Source organism: Protopterus annectens, chromosome 9.part0 (assembly GCF_019279795.1).
Source record: "Protopterus annectens isolate FY-2018-M chromosome 9.part0, PAN1.0, whole genome shotgun sequence".
NCBI lineage: Eukaryota > Metazoa > Chordata > Ceratodontiformes > Protopteridae > Protopterus > Protopterus annectens.
In genome coordinates this window covers 1,773,381,936-1,773,405,159 of record NC_056743.1, presented here as the reverse complement: position 1 = coordinate 1,773,405,159, position 23,224 = coordinate 1,773,381,936, and the positions used below count along the sequence as shown (strand labels likewise).

Below are 23,224 nucleotides of genomic sequence, written 5' to 3'. Positions count from 1 at the left end.
GATATAGCAAACTTGCTGACTGACAGATTCAGTGAAAATTTCACCCCTCTGTCCCCCCCATCAGTAAATCAGGACATTCCCAGTACCTTCCCCCTTCCCCTTGTATCTAGGGATCAGGTCATCACTGCTCTCTCAAAGGCAAAAAGTACAGCCTCCATGGGACCTGATAACATCCCAGGCTGCATCCTACATGAACTCAGGCAAGAACTTGCAGCACCATTAGGCGCCCTGTTCAACCAAAGCCTGAGTACTGGCTTTGTCCCAGCTGAGTGGAGGACAGCCACTGTCATCCCTTTAACAAAGGTGGAGCATCCACCGATCCGAGAAATTATAGACCCATCAGCCTAACTAGCCTGATTTGCAAGGCCATGGAACGGATTATCTTGTACGTCATTAACAAAGACATTGACAACCTCCAAACACTCGACCCTCACAGTTTGTCAAGGTGTGGTCCTGTCTGTTAAATATATTGACTTTTTTGAGACCGTCACCAAAGCCATGGATGAGGAGAAGACTACCTACCTTGACCTGGCCAAAGCCTTCGACACTATTCCCTACTCGGGCATAATAGATAAACTCTATCAACTAGGCATCAATCCGTATGTTACCAGATGGGTAGCTAACTGGCTCACTGATAGAACCCACCTGGTCAAAATAGGTGAAGCCACCTCAAGCAGTAGACCTGTATTGAGTGGCATACCCCAGGGTTCGGTCTTGGGGGCTCTGTTATTTGGTATATACTTTTCTGAAGTGCAGACCAAAACCAGTGGGCTATGGCTGACCAAGTTTCCAGACAACTGCAAGCTGGGTGCTGTCATCAATTCCCCTAGTGACGTGGATATCCTCCAAGAGGGTCTCTCCCAAACAAATGACTGGTGCCAGCAGCATGGCCTCAAGCTGAATACAGAAAAATGCATCATCATCCCCTTTGCGGAAAGTGATGTCCCCACAAATTATCACATTAATAACAGCATCCTAAGCATACATTCAGTCATGAGGGATTTGAGTATCCAGATTGATGGCAACCTTACTTTTGACCACTATGTTGCTTCCATTGTACGAAATGCCTTCTACATAGCCCACCTCATAAGTAAGGGTATCTCATCCAGGGACAAGGAAGTCATAACATCCCTGTATTCTTCCCTTATAAGGCCCATTATTGAATACAGTGCCCCATTAGGCATGTACCTCGCAAAGCACATGCAGCAACTGGAGAGACCACAAAGGTTCCTCACCAGGAGAATCCAGGGCCTCAAAAATATTCCATACACAAGTAGGCTAAAAGCCCTGTCCCTCTACTCTGTTTCATGCAGACTCCTCAGAGCTGACCTCTGTCTGGCATACAAGGTGATCCCGGACCCCGCCTTGATGGGACTGCTGCATATCCTCAAGTCAAGCTTCACTCGAGTAAACCACACACGCAGCCTCAACCTGGTCTGTGACATCAATAGGACTTGTTGGCATGACAGATGTGTCCCAGAGGCTCCCCCATCTGTGGAAACTACTCCCTCTCCACCTCAAGCAGAGTACCTTTTTAAGCGCAACCTGGATAACTGGATGGGAAAAAGAAAGTACATCCCAGAGATTTCACCCGTGTCCCTATTGGACAGGGGCATCAAGTGCTGATTTGTCTGTACATGGACAAAACTATGACTAGGCCTATAAGGGCCTCAGGGCGAATAGACTAGTAACTTCCTATGATAAATAGGCAACTAAAAGGGCTAATTGGGTCAAGCAAAGCCAAATTTGAGGTTAAGATCCTCCCACATGAAATATAACCATTAGATCTGCACCTGTATCAGAAACCTCAAGGACAGCACACAGCAGTTTGTTGAACTGGTGGTTAATGGTGCCACATTCACTGAGCCTGATGATATAGCAAACCTGTTAATGGTCAATTCAGTTCCAGATTTACCCCCCAACCATCCCTCCAATTGTTTGTGTCTTTTGGCTTTTCCTGGTTAGGGGTCGCCACAGCGGAACTCCAGTCCGCTAATGATTGGCAGTTGATTTTTACGTACCGGCTTACCAGGCCTGATGCACAACCTTCAACGAAGGTATGCCCATTCACGCATGTCTCCACGCAGAAGACGCTCTAGCTGAGAATCGAACTGGACAGTGTCATACTGCAATACCCTCAAACATAATACGTCCAACTATAACTAGGGAGAATGTACTGGCTGCACTTACTAAGGCCAAGAGCATGGCCTTAATTTGCCTTAGTAATATCCCAGGATGCCTCCTGAATAGTCTAAAGTACAGCTTATCAGGACCCTTGGGAGTCATTATGTAACTGAAGTGTTAAAACAGTCTGTGATGGTCATCCCCCTTGATAAGCGACAACCTTCAACAGATCCTGGAAAGTACAGAGCCATTAGTCTTCTTCTTCTTTCAGCTTTTCCCGGTTAGGGGTCGCAACAGCGGATCACCTATCCACTCATGATTGGCAGTTGAGTTTTACAGTGTCGAGTTGCCAGCCCAGCGCCCAACCTTCCACAGAAGGCACACACATGCACACACTCACACCTAGGGCCAATTTAGAGTGTCCAATCCACATACAGCATGTCTTTGGGATGTGGGAGGAAACCGGAGCACCCGGAGGAAACCCATGCAACCACAGGGAGGACATGCAGACTCCGCACAGAAGGCACCCCAGCCGAGGATCGAACCAGAGAACCTCTTGCTGTGAGGCAGCAGCGCTAACTGCTGCACTACTGTGTATGCCCTACAGAGCCATTAGTCTAACTAGTCTTATTTGCAAAGCCATAGAAAGAGTTATCATGTGTCAGCAAGGACATAAGACTTGAGGAAAACGTTTAGGTGGGTATTCCTAGACTTGGAGAAAGCATATGACAAGGTCACAAGAAAGCTGATTTGGGCAGTCCTGCAGTGGTTCAAATTCCCAGAAACATTGGTAGAATTAGTGCAAGGTATCTACAAAGACCCAGTGACTCAGGTACGAACAGTGTTCAGTCTCACAGAAGGGTTCCCGGTGGGAGTGGGTGTGCTTAAGGGTTTAGCTCTAATCCACTGCTGTTCATACTGGTGATAGACTACATTAGCAAACAGGTCAGAGGGGACAGGTCATCAGTGTTGCTGTATACAGATGATGTGGCATTACAGGCAGACTCAAGCAAGAACTTCAGCAAAGGATAGGGAAATTGAATGTAAAACTGAAAGCACATGGGATGAAACTGAGTACAGATAAGATAGTTGTAATGGGAGCAAATGGGGGAAATCAGAAGAAGCTGAGAGCTGGGACAGAAGGGAAAATAGTGGAACAGATTAACAGCTGTATCTGTGAGGGATTGTTGAGGAAAAGGAAAGTCTGAATGAGGAAGCCAAAGCTAGAATCGTAGGGACTGCAGCCAGCTGACACAGTGTTACGATGTAGTATATGACAGAAAAATACCAAAGAAGCTGAAACATAAGGTGTACAAAACAGTGGTGTGACCAGTACTACTATATGGTACAGAAATCTGGGCAGTAAAGGTAGAGCAATTGAGGAAGCTAGAGGTGATGGAGATGAAGTGGCTGAGACAGGTGGTAGGATGCACACTGTAAGACAAATGAAGAAATGATGACATAAGAGCAGAAGCCAAAGTAGCTCCAGTTGCAGAAAAGGTCAAAAGAGAACAGATTGTGATGGTTTGGGCACATGTGCAGAAAAGCCGAAGACAACCTGGTGAAGATGATTTGGGACAGGCAGGAAAAGGCAAGAGGAAATGAGGGCATCCAGCAAAGAGGTGGATGGATTGTGTGAGAGAAGATCTGTGACAGTCAGTTATGAGCGTTGAAGAAGGAAGGAGAGTGGCACTGAATAGAGAGCAATGGCAACAGTTGACACTATACCCCATCTTCATGTAGAAAAATGGGAAAAAGGGGGTGGAGATAGACCACCAGAAACTGGATCCTTCCCAGTTTCTCTGTGTTCAAGCAAGGTCATGCTTACTGAATCTGGTGGATTTCTTTGAAAAGGTAGCTAAGACAATGGATAAGGAGAAAACCGTGCATACTACCTACCTAGATCCGGCTAAGGCATTCTATACAATACCCCACTTGGGCATTGTCAACTAGCTTACAGAACTAGGTATAAACCCCTTTATAATATCCTGGATAGCTAGCTGGCTCACGTAAAGGACCCACAAGGTTAGAATTGGTGAGGCCACCTCCACAAAGAGGCCAGTCACCAGTGGAGTTCCCCAGGGATTTGTGCTAGGGGGCATTCCTCTTTGGTATCTACTTTCTGGATGTAAATGCCAATGTCAGAGGCCTCTGGCTAACCAGGTTTGCAGATGATTGCAAACTGGGAGCAGTCATTGAATCCCCCTAAGATAAAAACACTCTTCAGGAAAGTCTTAATGCAGACAAATGTTTGGTGCCAAAGACATGCCTTAAAACTCAATACCAAGAAATGCATTACAGTACCTTTTGGGAAGTCTGCCATCCTGGGTACAAATCCAGACTAACCTACTGACTATTCACTTTGTATCACTATATCCCCTGGCTACATGTAGAAACTGTCTTTATAATTAGTCTGAAACATCAGCTGTTTTACAAGAATGATTACATGTCTCATTTCTAATGAATTGTACTATCAAATGGTATGGCTAGTTGCACAACTATGTACTACTAAAAATGTATGTGTTCTTGGATAAAAATTAATAATTGTAAAGTTTTTCTGTATGTATTCCAGCAAATCTGGAATATGTATCTATATGTTCTTGCATAAAAAAATCTATAATTGTAAAGTCTTCTGTATCTATGTACATGTGGAGCTTTTCTCCCCGGGCCTTCGCTGAAAATGGACCTGTATCCAGTCGGACTTTCCCGGTTAACAAATGTAAAATAAAATAAATAAAACTATGTCATCAATAAAACACCCTTCAAAGTTGACTCACTAGTCAGCGATCTGGGAAATCATGTATATAACCTACAGTACGAAGAAGCAAAATAAAAATGACCAAACCAATATGGAAAACAGTCACAGACAGGAGGAACAAATCCAGGCAGTTTAATGGTAAAATCCACAAGCGATATAAGTGCTTTCATTCCAAGTAAGTGCTTTCGTACCAAGTTCAAATTTACAGTAAAAACTTCATCAGACGTCACATAATGTAATAGGCACCGTTTAAATGACAATACTATTAAAACGTCATATCTACCTTACTGAACACTCACTCAAATTAACCAATAACTTGTCTCATTCCTCTACACTCCCCCAAACATGTAAGTAGTACTAAACAAAATCATACCACACACTTACATAGAATAAATACATAAAACTAATACCAGAATTGAAAAACACATGGTAAACTATCTCCTAAGGGCTTTTAACTTAAAAATACTATTGATAGATGTAGTTTCATTTAAGCCAGGCCAAAACCTGGCATTTAAGCGAAGCTGCCATGCCAACTCCACTTTTTCCAGTAGTAATTTCCAGGCACCTCCTCTTTTAGGTACATGCAACATCTCAAGGACTATAAACCTAAATTCATGTCCTGGATTGTACATGATATGTTTTGCCAAAGCTTTAAACTCTTTCTTGTCCCTTATATTCCTAACATGTTCTCTTATCCTGTTTTTTAGTTTACGTTCCATTTTTCCAGCGTAAAAGCACGGACAGTAGGAACAGATTGCACAATAAACAACTTTATTTGAATTACATCCAAATCGACCATAGATTTTTACTTTAGTGCCATTTACATGTGTTTCACTAACCTCCAGTATATAAGGACAAAACTTACAAGTCCTGCATTTAAACTTAAAAGCAATCTCTTTCTGTATGGCTTGGTTTTCAAAGCAACTTTTCAGGTTCCATCCCTTCTTGTAGACACAAGTAGGTCTATCACCTACAAAATTTTTAACCTGCCTATCACCCTCCAAGAGGCTCCAATTCTTAATCAAAATTTTCATGATAGAACCACTATCCATGGAAAATGTAGTAATTAAAGAAGTACCAAATCTAGGGGTATCCCTTTTGTTCTCTTGCAGTTTGACCACTATTACAACCAAAAGGTCCCACAACAGGGGAAGATGTCAATATAAGTGGATCGTACTCAACATTACTGCCACTTACAAGACCCACCGATTTATTACCCAAAATTGGTTTAAAATACCCTTTTTGTCTTTTCTCAACAACTTCACTCATAAGATCAGAAATTAAATGATACACACTGAGCAGAGTGGAGGAGAGGTGTTGACTACAACTCTTAGCTGAGATATATAAGTATCCTGTTTTTTTTTTATTATTTATACTGATTATTGTTTCTAGCAATTTATATGTACCATTTTTTATTGCCTGCTGCATAGTTTTTGAGTGTATTTTTATTGCTATTAACTAATCTGCATGGGTAACTGATTTGTTTGCAATTAAAAAAGCATTCTGTATAGTCTCACTGCTCCTTTATCTGTTTAAAAACTTTTATTTTGTGGCTTTCTGTAGTGCTTACTGTCTGTAGGCTAATGCTTTAGTATTGTCCCCACCCTCCCTGTTGGTGTCTTGCTGTTATACTTGGTGGCTTTGCAGTTGCCCGCCCCTACTGTAAATCTGATCTGGGACACTCCTCCCAGTCTAGTGTCATTAGCTCATTCTACCTAATACAGAGAGAATATTTGATAAGACCTTTTGTTTCTCCTTTTTCCCTTCAAAAAACAAAAAAATTTTTTCGCCTGAATCTCCTTGTGTTCTGACTGTGCTTCTCAAACATTTTGGAAATATAGAGTATATTTTAGAGCATTTATTATAACTGTAATTGCCTTAATATTGCTACAACTCAAGTGCTCTAGGTTGCATTGCATCTGAAGTGTTTGTTTTAGCTGCTTTTCTGTATATATAGACTTCTCTGTATATGTAGACTAGCTGCTTATTCTGCTGTGTTACTGCCTCTTAAATCGTTTTTCAGTTGTGCACTTGTCTTGCTTCATTTAAAACGTTTAAAATTGCTAGTTTTGTAGAGTTTTAATTGCATTTGCTGTTTAGGGCTACACACTCAAGTGTGTTAGCCTTTTCTGTGTTTATTTACTGTATTATGGCATTGTTTAGCCTGTTTCAACAAAAAAAAATACTATCTTGTTTGCTCGTTTCCCACCTTTTCTAGCCAGTCCATATCCCAGGCCTTGCTTGTCTCAGGACTTTATTTTCTGTGCTCAAAGCTATCCAGACCTTGCTGTGGTAGAGGGAAGTCCTACTGCTTACCAATGGGACTGGTGAGCATTGTACTGCCTGTCTAACGCTAGAGGAGTGGTTTCCAGCTCTGAAATTGTAATTTTATTAGCCTTTTTGGGCTGATTTCTATCCCTTTCAACTTTCTGGCTTAAAAACGTGTGTGTTTGCACATTTTTCACATCATGCAGCACTGCGAGGCTACAGTTAAACTATTCCAGGTGCCAGAAAGTCTGCTCTTAAAATTTTCCCTTAGAACTAGCTGGTTTCTCAGTAGTAGCACTAACATCTGAACCCCTGTGACTAGCACTTGCTCTAGAACCTGCTGGAAAGCACTAGGAAGCCTGAAACTGATTCAAGCACTCATCTTTCCTTGTCAGTAAGGAGAAATTAATCATAGGCATTAAACAGCCTATAATTGCAAAGTACCTTGCAAAGGTAAGGGAAAACAGCTCTTAAACTTTACAAAAAAGCACCTGAACAGGCATGTCCAAGGGTCAGCTTCCGGTGATTTCTCCTGTCCATCTGGTGAATGTGGGCATACTGGGGCAGTGCGGCAACTGCCTCATGTACATAGACAATCCTCTCCTCCTACCACCCAACACTACAACCTGCGAGAGATGCACTTACATAGCCAAACTGGAAGCAAAGCTCTCTCCGGCCAAGATTGTGCTAGAGACAGTCAAGAGGAGAAGGTTAACACCTGCATTACACCTCAAGCAACTCATAGCCCTTCAAAACCCACACCATCAGCACCCACACATAGCAACACTAAGCCCACATATGCGGAGGCCATTAACATTAACCTGCCCAGGCAACAAGGACCTCCAAAGCCGAAATGCAAACAAACACCAGTCACAACCAAAGTGATACATAGCTCACAACACCAGTGTGCCACCCAACAACAGCCCCTAAGGCAAGGCAATGTACCCAACACTTTAGTCATAGGTGACTCTATAGTCAGGCACACTGATGTCCTACTCACCAGGCTGAACAAGGAGAAAATTACAGTCAGCTGCCTGTCTGGTGCCAATATCCGCCACATAACGCATGCACTCAAGTCACTCCACAACAAGTACAAATATGACTCTGTCATTGTCCAAGCTGGAGTGAATGACTTGACACGTACCTATCTGGACTACATGAAAAGAGACATGGAAGAGCTCTTGGATCATGTGACCCAGGCAGGTATGACCCTAGCCCTGAATAGCATCCTGCCTTCGCCCAGAATGATACCACAGTATAAGGACAAAATGACTGACTTCAACAATTGGCTAAGTTTCTGGTGTCATTCAAAGGGGATCCAGTATTTGCCTGCCTGGGAAGACATGATCGACAAACCACGATGCTTTGCCAGAGATGGTCTGCACCTGTCACCCCTAGGATTCAGGTTACTGGCTAAAGCTCTTGCCACCCCTATAGTGCCTTTTTAAAGCAAGGTTCAAAGGATAAAACCACCACTGTAACAGATACAAGCATGCAAAATCTGAAGGTAATGCTACTCAATGCTAGAAGTCTAATCCTCAAAATGCACTCTCTTGAGGCACTCCTAAAAATGGAGAACATCGATATCTGTGCAGTAACTGAGACCTGGTTCAAGGCTCCAGAGAGCACCCCTGCAATACCAGGCTACAATTCTTACCACACTTTTCAGCGACAAAACCAAGACCAAAACATTAAAGGTGGAGGAGTGTCTATATTCACCAAGGATATTCACACCTCCAGGCTAGTTGCCCAACACAATGCATCTGAAATTCTCCAGGTGCAACTAACACTAGGTAAGACTGCAATCGAAATTGTAGCTTGCTACAGATCCCCCACCATGTCCCAAGATTCACATTACACCTTTCTAAACATACTGGAAAATATTAAGATACAACCAAACACCCTAATACTGGTTGATTTCAACTACCCTGCCATTAATTGGGAAAATTACTCGGGTACCAACTCCTTTTCCCAACGGTTCTTGGAATTCATAAATTCCAATGCCCTGGATCAACTAATCCATTGTCCCACCAGGGGCTCCAATATCCTAGACCTGGTCATTACCAGCATGGGAGATAGATGCTCCACACCAGTGGTCACCCCCTCATTGGTCAGGTCTGACCATAAGCAAATCATCTTTGACATCCACATCCCCCCCCCACCCACTCCCCCACCCCCAGTAAGGAAACTTCCTTAAAAAGCTTCTCCAAAGCCAACTTCATGCTACTGAAGTCAGAAGTGACAAACTTCACAACACCCACGCAGACAGGATCTGGAAGTTTGACTGCAGAATCCTACACTAAGGCACTGTACAAGCACATCCACTCGTGCATGCATTGTGCCATCCCAAATAGAAACAAGATGCTCTTTTCCAAAAAAAGGAAGCCAATCTGGTGGTTTCCTGCTATAAACAAACTATACAACAGAAGGAAGAAACTGTTGCAGAAAAGAGAAAAATCCCAGGATGCAAAAAACTTCCTCACCAGCCTCAGTAAGAAGCTGAAATCCCTCATAAAATCCTCAAAAGCTAGTTACGAATATAAAATTGCCAAAGATTCCAAAGACAGCCACAAGGCATTCTATAGTTATGTCAAGAATCTAAATGGCAATGCTCAGATCTGCTCTGAGCTACAACAGAATGGCATTAAATATACTGATCCCAAGGATATTGTCAATATCCTGGCAGATCGATTTAGTGCCAACTCCACCCCCCTCTCACCCCCTAAAGGGCCCATCTCAATACCAAAAGATTGCCAAATTCCAATTATCATGGCCATACAGGTAGAAACCGCACTCTCCAAAGCTAAGAATACAGCATCCATGGGACCAGATGACATCCCAGGCTGTGTACTACATGAAGTGCAAAATGAACTGGCACCTCACCTTAGTATCATGTTTAATCATAGCCTCACCTCAGGCTTCATGTCCACTGAGTGGCGCACAGCTACAGTTATCCCGCTCCACAAGGGAGGATCCGCCTTGGATCCCAGGAACTACCATCCCATCAGTCTGACAAGCCTGATCTGCAAGGGCATGGAATGTATTATCATGGAACTTATAAACAAAGATATTGGCAACCTTCAAACACTGGACCCCACCCAGTTTGGGTTTGTGAAGGGCCGATCTTGTCTCCTGAATCTGATTGACTTCTTCGAATCAGTTTCCAGAGCTGTGGACGAGGGTAAGGCAGTCCACACAGCCTATCTGGACTTCGCCAAGGCCTTCAACACCATCCCCCACTCTGCAGTCATAGATAAACGTACTAAGCTAGGCATAAATCCCTAAGTCACTCAATGGGTTGCCAGTTGGCTTACTGACAGAACCCAGACTATAAAAGTAGCCAACTCCAAATCCAGCTCCAGACAAGCGACAAGTGGAGTACCTCAGGGTTCAGTCCTGGGACCACTCTTGTTTGGCATCTTCTTTTCTGAAGTACAGGCCAACACTAAGGGACTCTGGCTAACAAAGTTCGCAGATGACTGCAAACTGGGAGCCATTACTGAATCCCCAAATGATGTGGATATTCTGCAAAAGGGCCTTACAGAAACAGATGCCTGGTGCCAGAGCCATGGGCTCAAGCTTAATGCCATACAATGTATAGTTATCCCCTTTGGAAAAAAAAACATGTACCCATGAATTACCACATAGGTGGCAGGACACTAAACATCGAAAGTGTGATTGGAGACTTAGGGACACAGGTGGACAGTGGTCTCAATTTCGATAACCACATCGCCACAACAGTCAGGAAATCCTTCTATGTGGCACACTTAATCACTAAGGGCTTTTCATCCAGAAAAAAGGAGGTCATTGTCCCACTGTACTCATCCCTCATTAGATCCATTATAGAGCATAATGCCCCATTTGGTATGTACCTCACAAGACATCTGCAACAGCTGGAAAGGCCACAGAAATACCTCACTAAAAGAATCACAGGCCTAAAGCAGATGCCATATGCTGACCATCTAAAAAAACCCCAGCTATACTCTGTGGCATATTGTCTACTCAGAGGCGATCTCTGCTTAACATACAAGGCCATGTCAAACCCTGAGCTGTTGGACATGCTCCACTTAAAAAAATCCCAATCCCTCAGAGCCACACGCTCCAGGGATCTAAACCTTGTCATCACAATGAACAAAACATGCTGGAGGGATAGGTTCCTGACCCAGAGACTCCCCATACTCTGGAATAGACTGCCCATACATGTTAAGCAGAGCTCCTCCTTGGTCCTCTTCAAAAGGAACTTTGATGATTGGATGGGAGATAGGAAATTCACCGCAGGGATCATGTCAGTCACCCTGCTAGACAGGGGTCCAGAGAAGTAAATATTGTGGGAAGAAATATCCAGGGAATTGTTATGGCTAGGCTTGTATAGGCCCTAGGGCCGATAGCCTAGTACCAACCTATGAACCTATAATGGGTATCCTCTTTTAAGGATTTAAGGAACATGTCCTTCACGTTATTACACAAAGCCAAAAATGTCTGCCATAGGGTTACCATATGAGGAGCCCTGACAAATTGAACCTTTATCACTGCTCATTTCTGGAAAAAAGGATGACTACTCTCATAATGTAGGAAACTGTTGGAATATGTTTCCTTCTGGTAGATTTTAGCATGAAATATGCCATTTGTCATATATTTCATTATTAAAATGTCAAGATATGGAATTTTTACATCACTGCTATTATGAGTAAATTTCAGGAATGTAGTTGGTTCATTAATATACTTCAAAAAATTGTCCACTTGTGATCTAGGCCCCTTCCAGAGGATGAACATGTCATCCAAGAAGCATATATAGCTGTGACAGAAGGAGAAAAAAGAGGAATTAATTAAATAGCATTTTACCCATTCTAACATTTTAATGTTGTTAGCATATAGACCACCACAAGAAGACCCCATGGCAACACCTTCTACTTGGAGGTAATAATCGTTGTCAAACCATATAAAATTACTTTTCAATACCATATTCAAGAGTTGTTCATAGATGTCAATCATATCCCTTAAATAATCACAGAACCATTCTTCCCCTAAGTCATGAGGTATGACTGTATAAAGGTCCTTTACATCCACTGTTATAAAAAGAAAATTATGGTCAAATTGTATATTATCAATTCTTCTGAGAAAATCCCAGGAATCTACACATAACTAGGGCTCTTCTACTACATATTTCTTAAGTTTCATGTCCAGGTATTTAGCAAAGGAGTAGGTGACCGAACCCCTCACATCCACAGATGGGCGCATAGGGTGCTGATGTACATCTTTATGTATTTTGGGCACCCCGAAGATCACAGGGGTAATTGGCTGGGTAACTGTAAGAAAATTAAGTTCTTCTATAGATGTAGACCACTCAATAAATAGATCCTGTAAAAAAACTTTTATTCTCCTATAAGTGACATTTAATTCACTAAGTGAACTCCTTACACATGTACAGCTTGTCAAAATCCTCTTCATTTTATGCATGTAGTCAATTTTATTTATAATGACTATCCCTCCCCCTTTATCTGGCTTCATTATTCTTAACACCTGAAGCTTGTGTTAGAAACCCAAGTTCCAGTACTTCACTTTTACTCAAATTATTCTTAAACCTCCTATTAGTATGAGCACAGATGGCTCTAAAATCAAGTTCACAGACCCTCACAAATGCTTCCAGTGCAGGATGTAATGGGGGGGGGGGGAGGTTGAACATACTAGAAACTCTAAGTGGATCAGACACCAAATCAACATCATGGAACATCACGTTAAGATTCAACTTTTATACATACTGCTTTAAGCCCACTAGAGTCTGTACAAGGTTAAAAGGCTTGCTAGGAATGAAAGTTAAACCTTTTGAAAATAAGTCACAAATATTTGGGTTTAACAGACAGAATAAAAATTATAGACCTTGAAATCATTGAGATTATTCAGTATAATTTGAACTGGGGTTAACAGGAAATGCTGTCCCTTCTCAATTACATCATTCAACGTAGGTGTAAAACCTACTTCCTCCTCTCCATGGCCATCTATTGTTGCCCCTCTTCGACATGAATGTCCCCCTCCCTGAGGGGTAATTGACTTGTTGGGTTCCATGTTGATTGTAATCGGTCTTGTGCTGGTTCAATAAGCTTTCTGAGCATCTGAGGGGTGGGATAGCTTCTGCGTCTAAAAAAATCATCATCCTCAAACTCACGGTTAGATGTGACCCTATTGACATTGTTGTCGAGTGAGGTATTAGAATCCAGAAATCTTCTGTTCCACTCTTGGGACTGTGGAGGGGGAGGGTATGCTGTGTTGGAGTTGTATGCATTCACATCCCTAAATAGTTTTTTCAACTTCCTATCTTGAATAACGTTCGTTTGTTCATCAATAGTTTGAAAAATATAGGTATATTCATATTTATTATTGGAAAACAGTGGATCTTGTGTAATGGTTTTATCCAACACAGATACTTCATTGCTAGGTGCTTCAAACAATTTATCATTATGTCTTATAACAAGTGTTTTTCAGCTGTGTCCCTTTTCCAAAATACGGTAATAGGCTGCCACCAATCAGAGCATCTACATGCCCTTTTGAAGGGGTGGCCAATTATTAAAATTAGATATCAAAACAAATGTTAGCATATGACCTAAAGCAGCCAGGCTTTCGGAGTGGCCTGGGAATTATCAAAGCAGGTGTAAGCATTCTCAAATCACTAAAGAATACACTGATTGACCAGTCACAATGTAAGACAATAAAATATTTAATAATAAGCAAAATTATTACAAATGTGAAACACAAACAGAATCCAATCACCAGGAAAATAAAATTAAAGCTGAAGGATAGAAATCCATCATTTATAAAGACTTTAGCTATAACTTCCTTTCTAACTGAAGAACACTATCCCTGATCTAAACTAAATAATACAACAGATTAAAGGCAGGCTTACAGTTCTTGGTGAGTCCTTCGGGTATCCACTGCATCAGTACAACTGTGAACTCAATGGAACTGTTCTGAACACAACTGTGACAACTGTCTTCAGCAAGCTGTTTTATAAGCTAGGTTAACTGTCTCAGCAGTTCCATTTCTTATTTTCATTTCATTCTTGAAAGTCAACAGACAACGGTTAAAGTTTCTTTCCGTCTTTCAGTCTCTGACAGTAAACACAAAGCAACTGCAAACATTGCGATGTCATCATCTGTAGATCAGCTGACTGTGAGACAGTCTGCATTTAGACTCTCCTTCACAAAAATGGGTGGTTAGAAATGAAAAAGGACAGTGTTCAATTTTTTTAAAACATCCTTTACAAACAAGGTGTTAATCAACATACAAGAACTTATTTACAATGTCATAACTAGTCATGCTGTTATATACTATGCAGGTTAATCTGACATAATGTACAAAACTTCAGCCAGACATGCTAGTACAGATGATAGTGTCCACTTTTTTCACAAGCTGATCTTTGTCTGGCATACAGGTCTTCCCTGGATCCTGTTTTGATGAATATTTTGCACATCCACAAAACAGTTTCAGAACTACTGTATTAAAGACCTCACTTTTGCTTACAACATAAATAGGACATGTTGGAGAGACAGATGTATTTCTCAGAGAATTCCCCTTCTCTCAAACAGGCTCCCCATCCATGTGAAACAGAGTTCCTTCCTATCCCTATTTAAGCACAACTTGGACATAGGGTTGGGTAATCAGAAATTCACCCTTAGTCTAGCTCCTGTGTCTTTGATGGACTGAGGCAGTCAGTAAATTACCCCTATAAATCAAATATAAACCAAATTTATGGGTCACATTTGGGTTGCATACCTAGGCTTTTAAGAGCCCAGGTGGTTGTTAGCCTCATATACACCAGTGAACTTATGACCTGTTAATCCAAGCTTTCTCATGACAGATACTTATGCAACACCTTCAGTTCACCCTCATCCTCTTCTCTCAGTTGTGGTTCATGATACATTTACAAGAAGTCCACCCTGCAGCCAACTTGGGATCTATTTTTTTTCTGGGCCTCAGAGAAGACGCAAAAAGTATGCAACCCTATTTAACTCAGTAATCAGTGCAGAGCCTTACAGATAATTTTTACAACCTTGCCTCCCTCAGCCAATGCTCAGCCAGGGAGATCCTAAGGGCCCTGGGATTCTTAGCAGCAACTATCCCAATGCTTCCTGTAGCCATACTGCATATGAGGAAAATCCAGTGGTACCTGAAAGCATTTTATTCACAGCACTCCCACCCTCTAGACACAGTAATCCCACTATTACCTTGTCTCAGAAGGGAATTCTCATGGTAGAAGGACCAGGTGAAACTCAACCCAGGGCTTTCCTTCACCCCTCCAGTCCCAGGTCAGGAAATGTACTCTGATGTCTCAGATGAGACATGGGGGGCCTGGAAAGGGCAGATGACAGCGAAAAACTAAAGTAACATATCATCATGAAGTAGTTGAGGGCCTTCATCTAAACTCTTCAAGTCTTTTGTCATATATGGAGACCAGGTCCCCTGTGAGTGTTCTCAGACAACACCACAGTCATGTGGTACATAAACAAGCAAGGAGGAACCAGGTCTTACCAATGTGCAGATTGACACAGATTGCCTGGGACATTGCCACCCATAAAAGCATGTTGCTAATAGCCAATATATCCCATCAGAGGACAGTGTGTTGGTAGACGCTATTAAGCAGCACCTTGGAGGACCCTCACAAAGGGACTCTGAACAGACAGGGTTTCCTGGACATCCGTCACCACTGGATGACAACAAGCAACTCCCCCTCTTTTGCACCGGAGACCTTTGCTCCTCATATTGGAGGACAGATGCTTTCACTTTTCAGAGGACAGGGAAATTCCTTTATACTCTCCCTCCACTACCTCTTATTTCAAGAGTTTTTCTAAAGACCCCAAAAGAAAAGCCAAAGCTCTTGCTAGTTGATCCCCTTTTGGCCAAAACAATATTGGTTTCCTGTTCTTTTTCATTTGGTCAGGTGCAATTTACTACACACTGCCACTTTAAGTGGATCTTATCACATAGCAGAAAGAGTCACTATTACACACCAACCTGTCATCCCTAAACCTAACCTCATGGATGATGGGGTTCTAACTCCTTAGAGGCACTACTTTTCTGATGACATAATTAACATTCTCCAAGAAGCCTGGAGATCCACCATTCAAAAATCCTTCATTGCCAAATGGAAGATTTTTTTATTTTGGTACCAAAGGAATGGACCGGACTCCAGCAAATCAGAGGTACCTTGCATACTAAAATATCTGTGAGAGGTCATGCATACAGGTCTGGCCTTACTCTTCCATCAATGCCCACCTACCAGCCATCTCTGCTTGTTTACTCCTCAGTCCTCCACGTACGTTCAGACCTGAGGTCAAGTTATTCTTTAAAGAGGTTCTGTATCTTAGATCACCAAGGAAACCAAGAACCCCTCCATGGGACCTTAGGTTCATGCTGAAAAAGCTTACCTTACCTCCTTTTTAATCAGCAGCATCAGCAAATCTCAGATTCGAACTCTGGAAAACTGTTCTACTTCTGGCTCTCACTTCAACTAGGAGAATGTCAGAGCTTTAAGCACTCATGGCTTTTCCTCCCTTTCTTGTTTTTCCCAAGGACATGGTGACCCTGAGGGCTAACCCTTCATTCATGCCTAAAGTAGTGAACAAGCTCTCTATCAACCAGGCCATAAATCTTCCTACTTTTTTCCAACCCACATAACGAGGGGAAGGGCTCCTCCACTCTCTAGATATTTACAGACAATTAAGATTCTGTTTGGACAAAACCAAATCCATTCAAAACTACTTGTCTGTTTCATGGATTCAGCACTGGGCCAGGCAGTATCTAAGCAAATAGTTGCAAGCTGGATCTCTAAGGTCATCTGTTTTTGTTATTCTTTACATGGAAAGTCCTTGGTCTCAAGCTTATTCAACCAGGGCAGTAGCATCCTCTGTGATGGATGTCAGGGCCACACTGGAAGCTGCTGCCTGGTCTTCTGTTCACACTTTCACTAAGCACTACAGGATTGATGCCATTTGCTGTCTTCACTAGATCAGTACTTTCTGACCTCTTGGACAGTTCTACAGCTTATTAACCAACCACCTTGCATTTCCATTAGCTGTGGGAATCTCCCATTGATTAGAAATACTGCAACAATGATTTCAGAAAGGACATAGTACAGTTGTGTAGGAACTTACCTTAACAGAAGATATCCTACTGATTACTGTTGCAATATTTCTTCTCACCCTTCTTCCCCTCTACATACATTTTCTACTGTTTCTCTTTCTTCTATCTATGTTCCTATCCTGTGGAAAGCATTCTAGAACTGTGGGGGCTTCGTTACAACTTCATACTTCTAATTTCTCTCTCAGAGGTCTTCAGGCCTCCGGCTTGTAAATAGTCTTGAGGAATTGATGTCCCTTAGCTCATCTGGTTAAGCAGTATGGCAAAGTAGTGGTTCTCCTGTGTGTGGATTCAAATCCCAGTATAGCCTATTTTACCACTCCCCTCCGGTTTGGCTCCCCTTATGACTGAGGCTATCAGTAAGAAAAGTATTATCCTAATACCCCTCCAAATCCTTAGTTACCTCCCTACTGACATGCCCCCCATATAGATGCCCGCGATACTTGGAACCCAAATGGTTTGGGCTGCGTGGCTAGGCTTGTTAAGGGCCTTAGTGGTTGTTAACTTAGTAACAACGTGAACCTATAATTAAGTTAAGGGCCTTAGTGGTTGTTAACTTAGTAACAACGTGAACCTATAATTACACTCATACATATGCCATTACACCCCTGTGCTTAGGAGCTGAGGTCAGACATCAGATGTATGATCCTGGAAAGGGAAAGCTTTGGTATTCCAGCCAGACATCAGTGGTGATAACCCATTAGTGAGAAATACTGCAGCAGTGGTCAATAGGACATCTGCTGTTGTATTAAGGTCTTACACAACTGTACATTCTCATTATACTGACTTGAGTATGTTTCCTTTTTCTCAGCATTGTTAAGAAATTGTGTTTAATAGAGGCCAGAATGTCTAAAACTGTCTTAGCATCTGCAACAGAGGTTTGTACACAGAATACATAGAGAATGGGAGTAGTCCTTTTAAAATTAAGTTTTTTTAAGTTGTATGGAGAAATGGCAGAAAATGATATGCACATTTAAGTGTGTAGTGGGCAAAATCTATACAGCTGTGTACAGCTTTTAAATCTTAGGTAGCTGAGAGGCAAGGCCCCAGAATAAGGTATGAGTAAATATTTCTGATTATACCCTTGCATTTGTAGCATTTAAATTTATTTAGGTGGATGTGGCCTGAACATTTTGTAGCTGAACCAGACAAGAAGAGGTCAAATTTTCACAGCTCCCATGCTAATGTTGTTTCTCCTGTGGTATTTATTTTCTCATTTCAGAACCATGTAAATCTTGTCCATAGAAAAGGGAAAACAAAAGTGTGCTCCCATCCAGGATGTGGCAAAAAGTTTTATTTATCTAATCACCTTAGACGGCATATGATTATTCACTCTGGTAAGTTCTCTAGCTCTTAACCCTCCTCTGAAATGGTCACATATTTCAAGAAGTACTTAAAACAAATCTGTTTCAAAGTTGTACTGATGTTGAGATCATGGTGGAGTAACAGATGTTGCAAAATGTAAAAGGTGAATATTTGCAAATGAAAGTGCAACACTTTTTACTGGTCTGTTTCCTTTCATTTTTTTCTTAGGAAATTCCTGAAGTTATTTTTCAGCTTCTGTTTTATAGGTTTACATACTGCTTAGATCAGACTTTGAGCAGTGTAATGGGTTTGTGTGTTACTTCATGGAGTTTATTTCAGGAAATTTGCATGAATGTAATATGTGTGTATATGTATGTGTGTGTGTGTCTGTATATGTATATATGTATGTATGTATATATATATATATATATATATATATATAAGGGCACACACACTCACATGCACGCATGTACATATATATAGTGTATGTATGCATGAGGGTAAATTTAGTTGAATTTTTCCGTTAGCAATTTGTGTACAATAATTATGTGTTGTGTTGTGCAGTTTAATATGTAGTTATTATTCTGCCCATTGTGTATGATTGATTGGCAGGTTTATAACATATGGGCTTTGTGTAATTGTTTTGTATGAACTTTTCAGGGTAGTCATTTTGGAGAGCAGTTATATGCCATTATATAGTTATATTTGTAAATGTTGTTTCAGTCGTTTTTGTAAATTGTTTTAGATTAAAGTTGCACAGATTTAGTGTATGGTTTTCATGGTGGTGACGCTACATTGTATGTCGAAATGTTGAGCTCAGCATGTAAAATGTTGGCAACGTTCTGGGTACTTGTTGAAGGAAGAGGCATGACATCAAGCTCTGCTACAAGTGTCAGCAGTGCAGCTCTACAGTCTGCAGATGCTGGAGAGAAACTATCCTGTCTTGTAAGAAGAATGGCAGTAGCTAAAAGCTTACTGCAGATGAATGTGCTGCAGCATCCATGTCTCGGCAGGAGCCACCATCAGATCGGAGCAAGACTCTGCATATACTTTACATATTCTGTCAGTACTGTGTTACTAAATCAGTGATTGAGGGGTTCTTGTCTTCTACTGTTTTCTCACTTAAAATTCTTCACAACATGCACAAGCTTTCAACAGCAGGTTCCATGACAGTGTCCTCCACTCCAACTAACGTGTTTGGCACTCTTTTTAATACTTTTTTTTTATTACTTACTGCAACCTCACTTTCTTTCATTGTACCATATAATTACTATACTTTGACTGTTCACTTTTCTTTCACTCACTGTATAACTAATTTCAGACTTAAGGATAAGTAACCTGCACATTCTAAACTTCACGTAACAAAAGAAATCTAACTTAAAAGGCTTTTGGTAAACTTTCATTATGAATACATTTTAACTATTACATATATGTTGCATACAGTTTTTATGCAAAGCTTGTGCTGTATAGGAATTCAAATCACTATTGGTAACACTTGCAAATGTCATGCATGCTTCGTGCTTTTATCTTGTGTTACTACGTGAACCTGGTCATGACGAAAAATGGTCCATATGACAGCCAATTAAACCGGTTTCCAAGGTTACCCTGCATGGCTTTCTTGAAAGCTATGTTAGGCCTTCCTTCTCCCAATTTTCTTCTTGAAATTTTATACTATCCCCTGAGTAAGGAATACTGCAACAGTGGTATGGAAGGACATAGTACAGTTGTGTAAAATTGTACCATAACAGTAGATGTCTTTCCCTTCACTGCTGCAGTATTCCCTCCCTCCTCCCTGTTTTTGTTTTTTTGTCTCCTAGATGCACATGTTCCTCCTTTGCTTCTTGGACTGTTGTTCCTCTTGGGTCTTTTCAGTTCTGAGGAATGTATGTCCATATGTCACCTTTATGCCTTACTCCTGCTTATGGAGATGTACGATGTACTAGTAATGCTAAAGCTTGTGTATACTGGCCAGATGTTGGTTTACCCCTGGCAGGAATCCCATGAGTAAGGAATACCACAACAGTGAAGGGAAGGGTATCTATCCCTGGGATATGCATAAGCACTGAAGGTCTTGCCTACTCAGGACAGACTTGCTGTGAATGCTAATTTTTTTGCTGAGTAGGCTCATTTCGTATAAGGAGATGCTGTATCTGTCCAGTGAAAGTTCTTCTGCATTAAATCATCAATCCATGTTCTTTTGAGTGGTTAGTGGACTGTACGGCCACATGTGGCTCATTCGTATTAGAACCTTTTAATTTTCCAAGTGTGAGGGAGCCAGAAGTATTTTTGCAGCAAAGATTGCCAAGATCAACCCATCTTTTTCAGTGTGTCTGTGGTGCAGTGTGAAAAGTCTTTTTTTGAGTTAGGAGAGTCCAACTGGGCAAATGACAGGGTCCCATGAAAGCTGATTTGGGCGGTCCTGTGGCGGTTCGAAGTACCAGAAACATTGGTAGAATTGGTGCAAACTATGTACAAGGACCCAGTGATTCAAGTACGAACGGTGTTCTATTTCACAGACTGGTTCCCAGTATGAGTGGGTGTGCTTCAGGGTTCAGCTCTGAGCCTATTGCTGTTCATACTGATGATGGACTACATTAGCATACAGGTGGGAGGGGACAGATCAACAAAGTTGTATGCAGATGATGTGGAATTACAGGCAGACACTGAACAAGAACTTCAGCAAAGGATAGGGAAATGGAATGCAAGCAAAACTGAAGGCATATGGGACAAAACTGTGTGTGGATAATACAGTTATAATGGCAGTAAATGAGGGAAAATTAGAAAAGCTAAGAACTGAGGTAGATGGAAAAAGAGTGGAACGGGTTAACAGCTTCAGGTATTTGGAAGGGGTGCTTGAGGAGAAGGGAAGTCTGAACAAGGAGGTCAAAGCTAGAATCAGAGGGGCTGCAGCCAACTGGGGCAGAATGTCAGGTGCAGTGTATGACAGAAGAATGCCAAAGAAGCTGAAAAGTAAGGTGTACAAAACAGTGGTGTGACCAGTACTACTGTATGGTACAGAAACCTGGGAAGTAAAGGTAGAGCATTTGACTAAGCTAGAGGTGTTGGAGATGAAGAGCTTGAGCTGGGTGGTAGGATGCATACTGTGGGACAGACAAGGAAATGAGGATATAAGAGCAGAAGCTAAAGTAGCTCCAGTTGCAGAAAACGTCAAATAGAACAGATTACATGTGCAGAAAAGCAGAAGACAAATTGGTGTAGATAATTTGAGGCATATTGGAAGAAGGCATTGTTGACAAACTCAAGAGGTTGGGTACAAACTCGTATGTCACCCGATGGATAGCCAACTGGCTCAGAGACAGGACCCAGGAAGTTAGAATTGGGGAGTCCACTTCTACAAAGAGGCCAGTCACAAGTGGAGTCCCACAGGGATCAGTCCTTGGACCACTCCTTTTTGGCATTTACGTCTCTGAAGTCAAGGCCAATGTTAGAAGTGGCTGGTTGACTAAATTTGCACATGATTGCAAATTAGGAGCTGTCATTGAATCCCACACTGGCACAAATGCTCTCCAGGAGGAGCTGATACAGACAGACAACTGGTGTCAGAGCAATGGACTAATACTAAATGCCAAGACATGCATAATAGTATCCTTTGGGAAGTCATCCACAGTGGTAACTATCCTACTGACAACACGCCCTTAGACCCGACCCAGTAGTCAGGGAGTTAGGGACACAAATATATAGTAATCTAGCTTTTGACCATAATGTGTCTGCAGTGGTAAGGAAATCATTCTGCATTGCATAACTTATAAACAAAGGTATGGCATCTAAGTCGAAGGAAGTCATTGTTCTACTGTATTCGGCATTCATCAGACCTATCATTTAATACAATGCCCCCTTTGGTATGTACCTAACCAGGCATATCCAATAGTTGGAACATCCACAAAGGTTCCTTACTAAAAGAGTAAAGGGTGTAAGTAAAATGTCCTATGAACATAGCCGCCGGAAGCTGTTGAAGACTGGAGGGTGTGGAGGGCGAGAGGGGCACTTAGTGATCTAAAAAGGGCAATTTTTTACAGCTATTTACTACCACAATAAAGGTTCACTTGGAGGACATTTTAAGCTTATCCAATTCCCTTTTGGTGCTCGAATTAACATTTTCTGATTGGTCTTACCTATCCCATGGCTGTTAATTGTATATTAACCCTAGTGAGTATAACTGTGATCATACCATAGATAATTTGAGGGGACCCATGTAAGGGATGAAGCATTTTAGGAACTGCCTCTATCCATTAGTGGCATGAGGGGCAATCCTGGAGTACATTTTCTATTACCCATCCTTAGATCCAAGTTGCATTTGAATATGGGCGGATGAGTTTTGATTTATTTTTATGGATAGTCTGTTCTGGAACAGTAGTAGCCTCTGTTATATATAGCCATCTCTCCACAACATTCAACTGGCTCACAGACAGAACATGTACAGTAAAAAGAACGGGATTCCACCTCTTCCACCAGAGTTGTTACTAGTGGTGTTCCACAAGGATCTGTGCTGGGTCCACTTCTGTTTGGAATTTATTTCTCAAACATTCAGATAAAAATAGATTGCCTGTGGCTTACCAGATTCACTGATGACTGCAAACTGGGTGCAGTCACTGAAACCCAAAACAATGTCACTATACT

At 41.7% G+C, this 23,224-nt stretch overlaps 1 protein-coding gene across 1 annotated transcript in view; it reads left to right on the top strand.

Annotated features, from left to right (window-relative positions):
* The window catches only part of ZNF653 (zinc finger protein 653), an 845,378-nt gene that overhangs the window by 700,254 nt on the left and 121,900 nt on the right, over positions 1-23,224 (top strand). Inside the window, exon 7 of the mRNA XM_044084632.1 lies at positions 18,504-18,618. Within this exon, the coding sequence (XP_043940567.1) occupies positions 18,504-18,618 (115 nt within the window). The remainder of the gene's footprint in view (positions 1-18,503; positions 18,619-23,224) is intronic.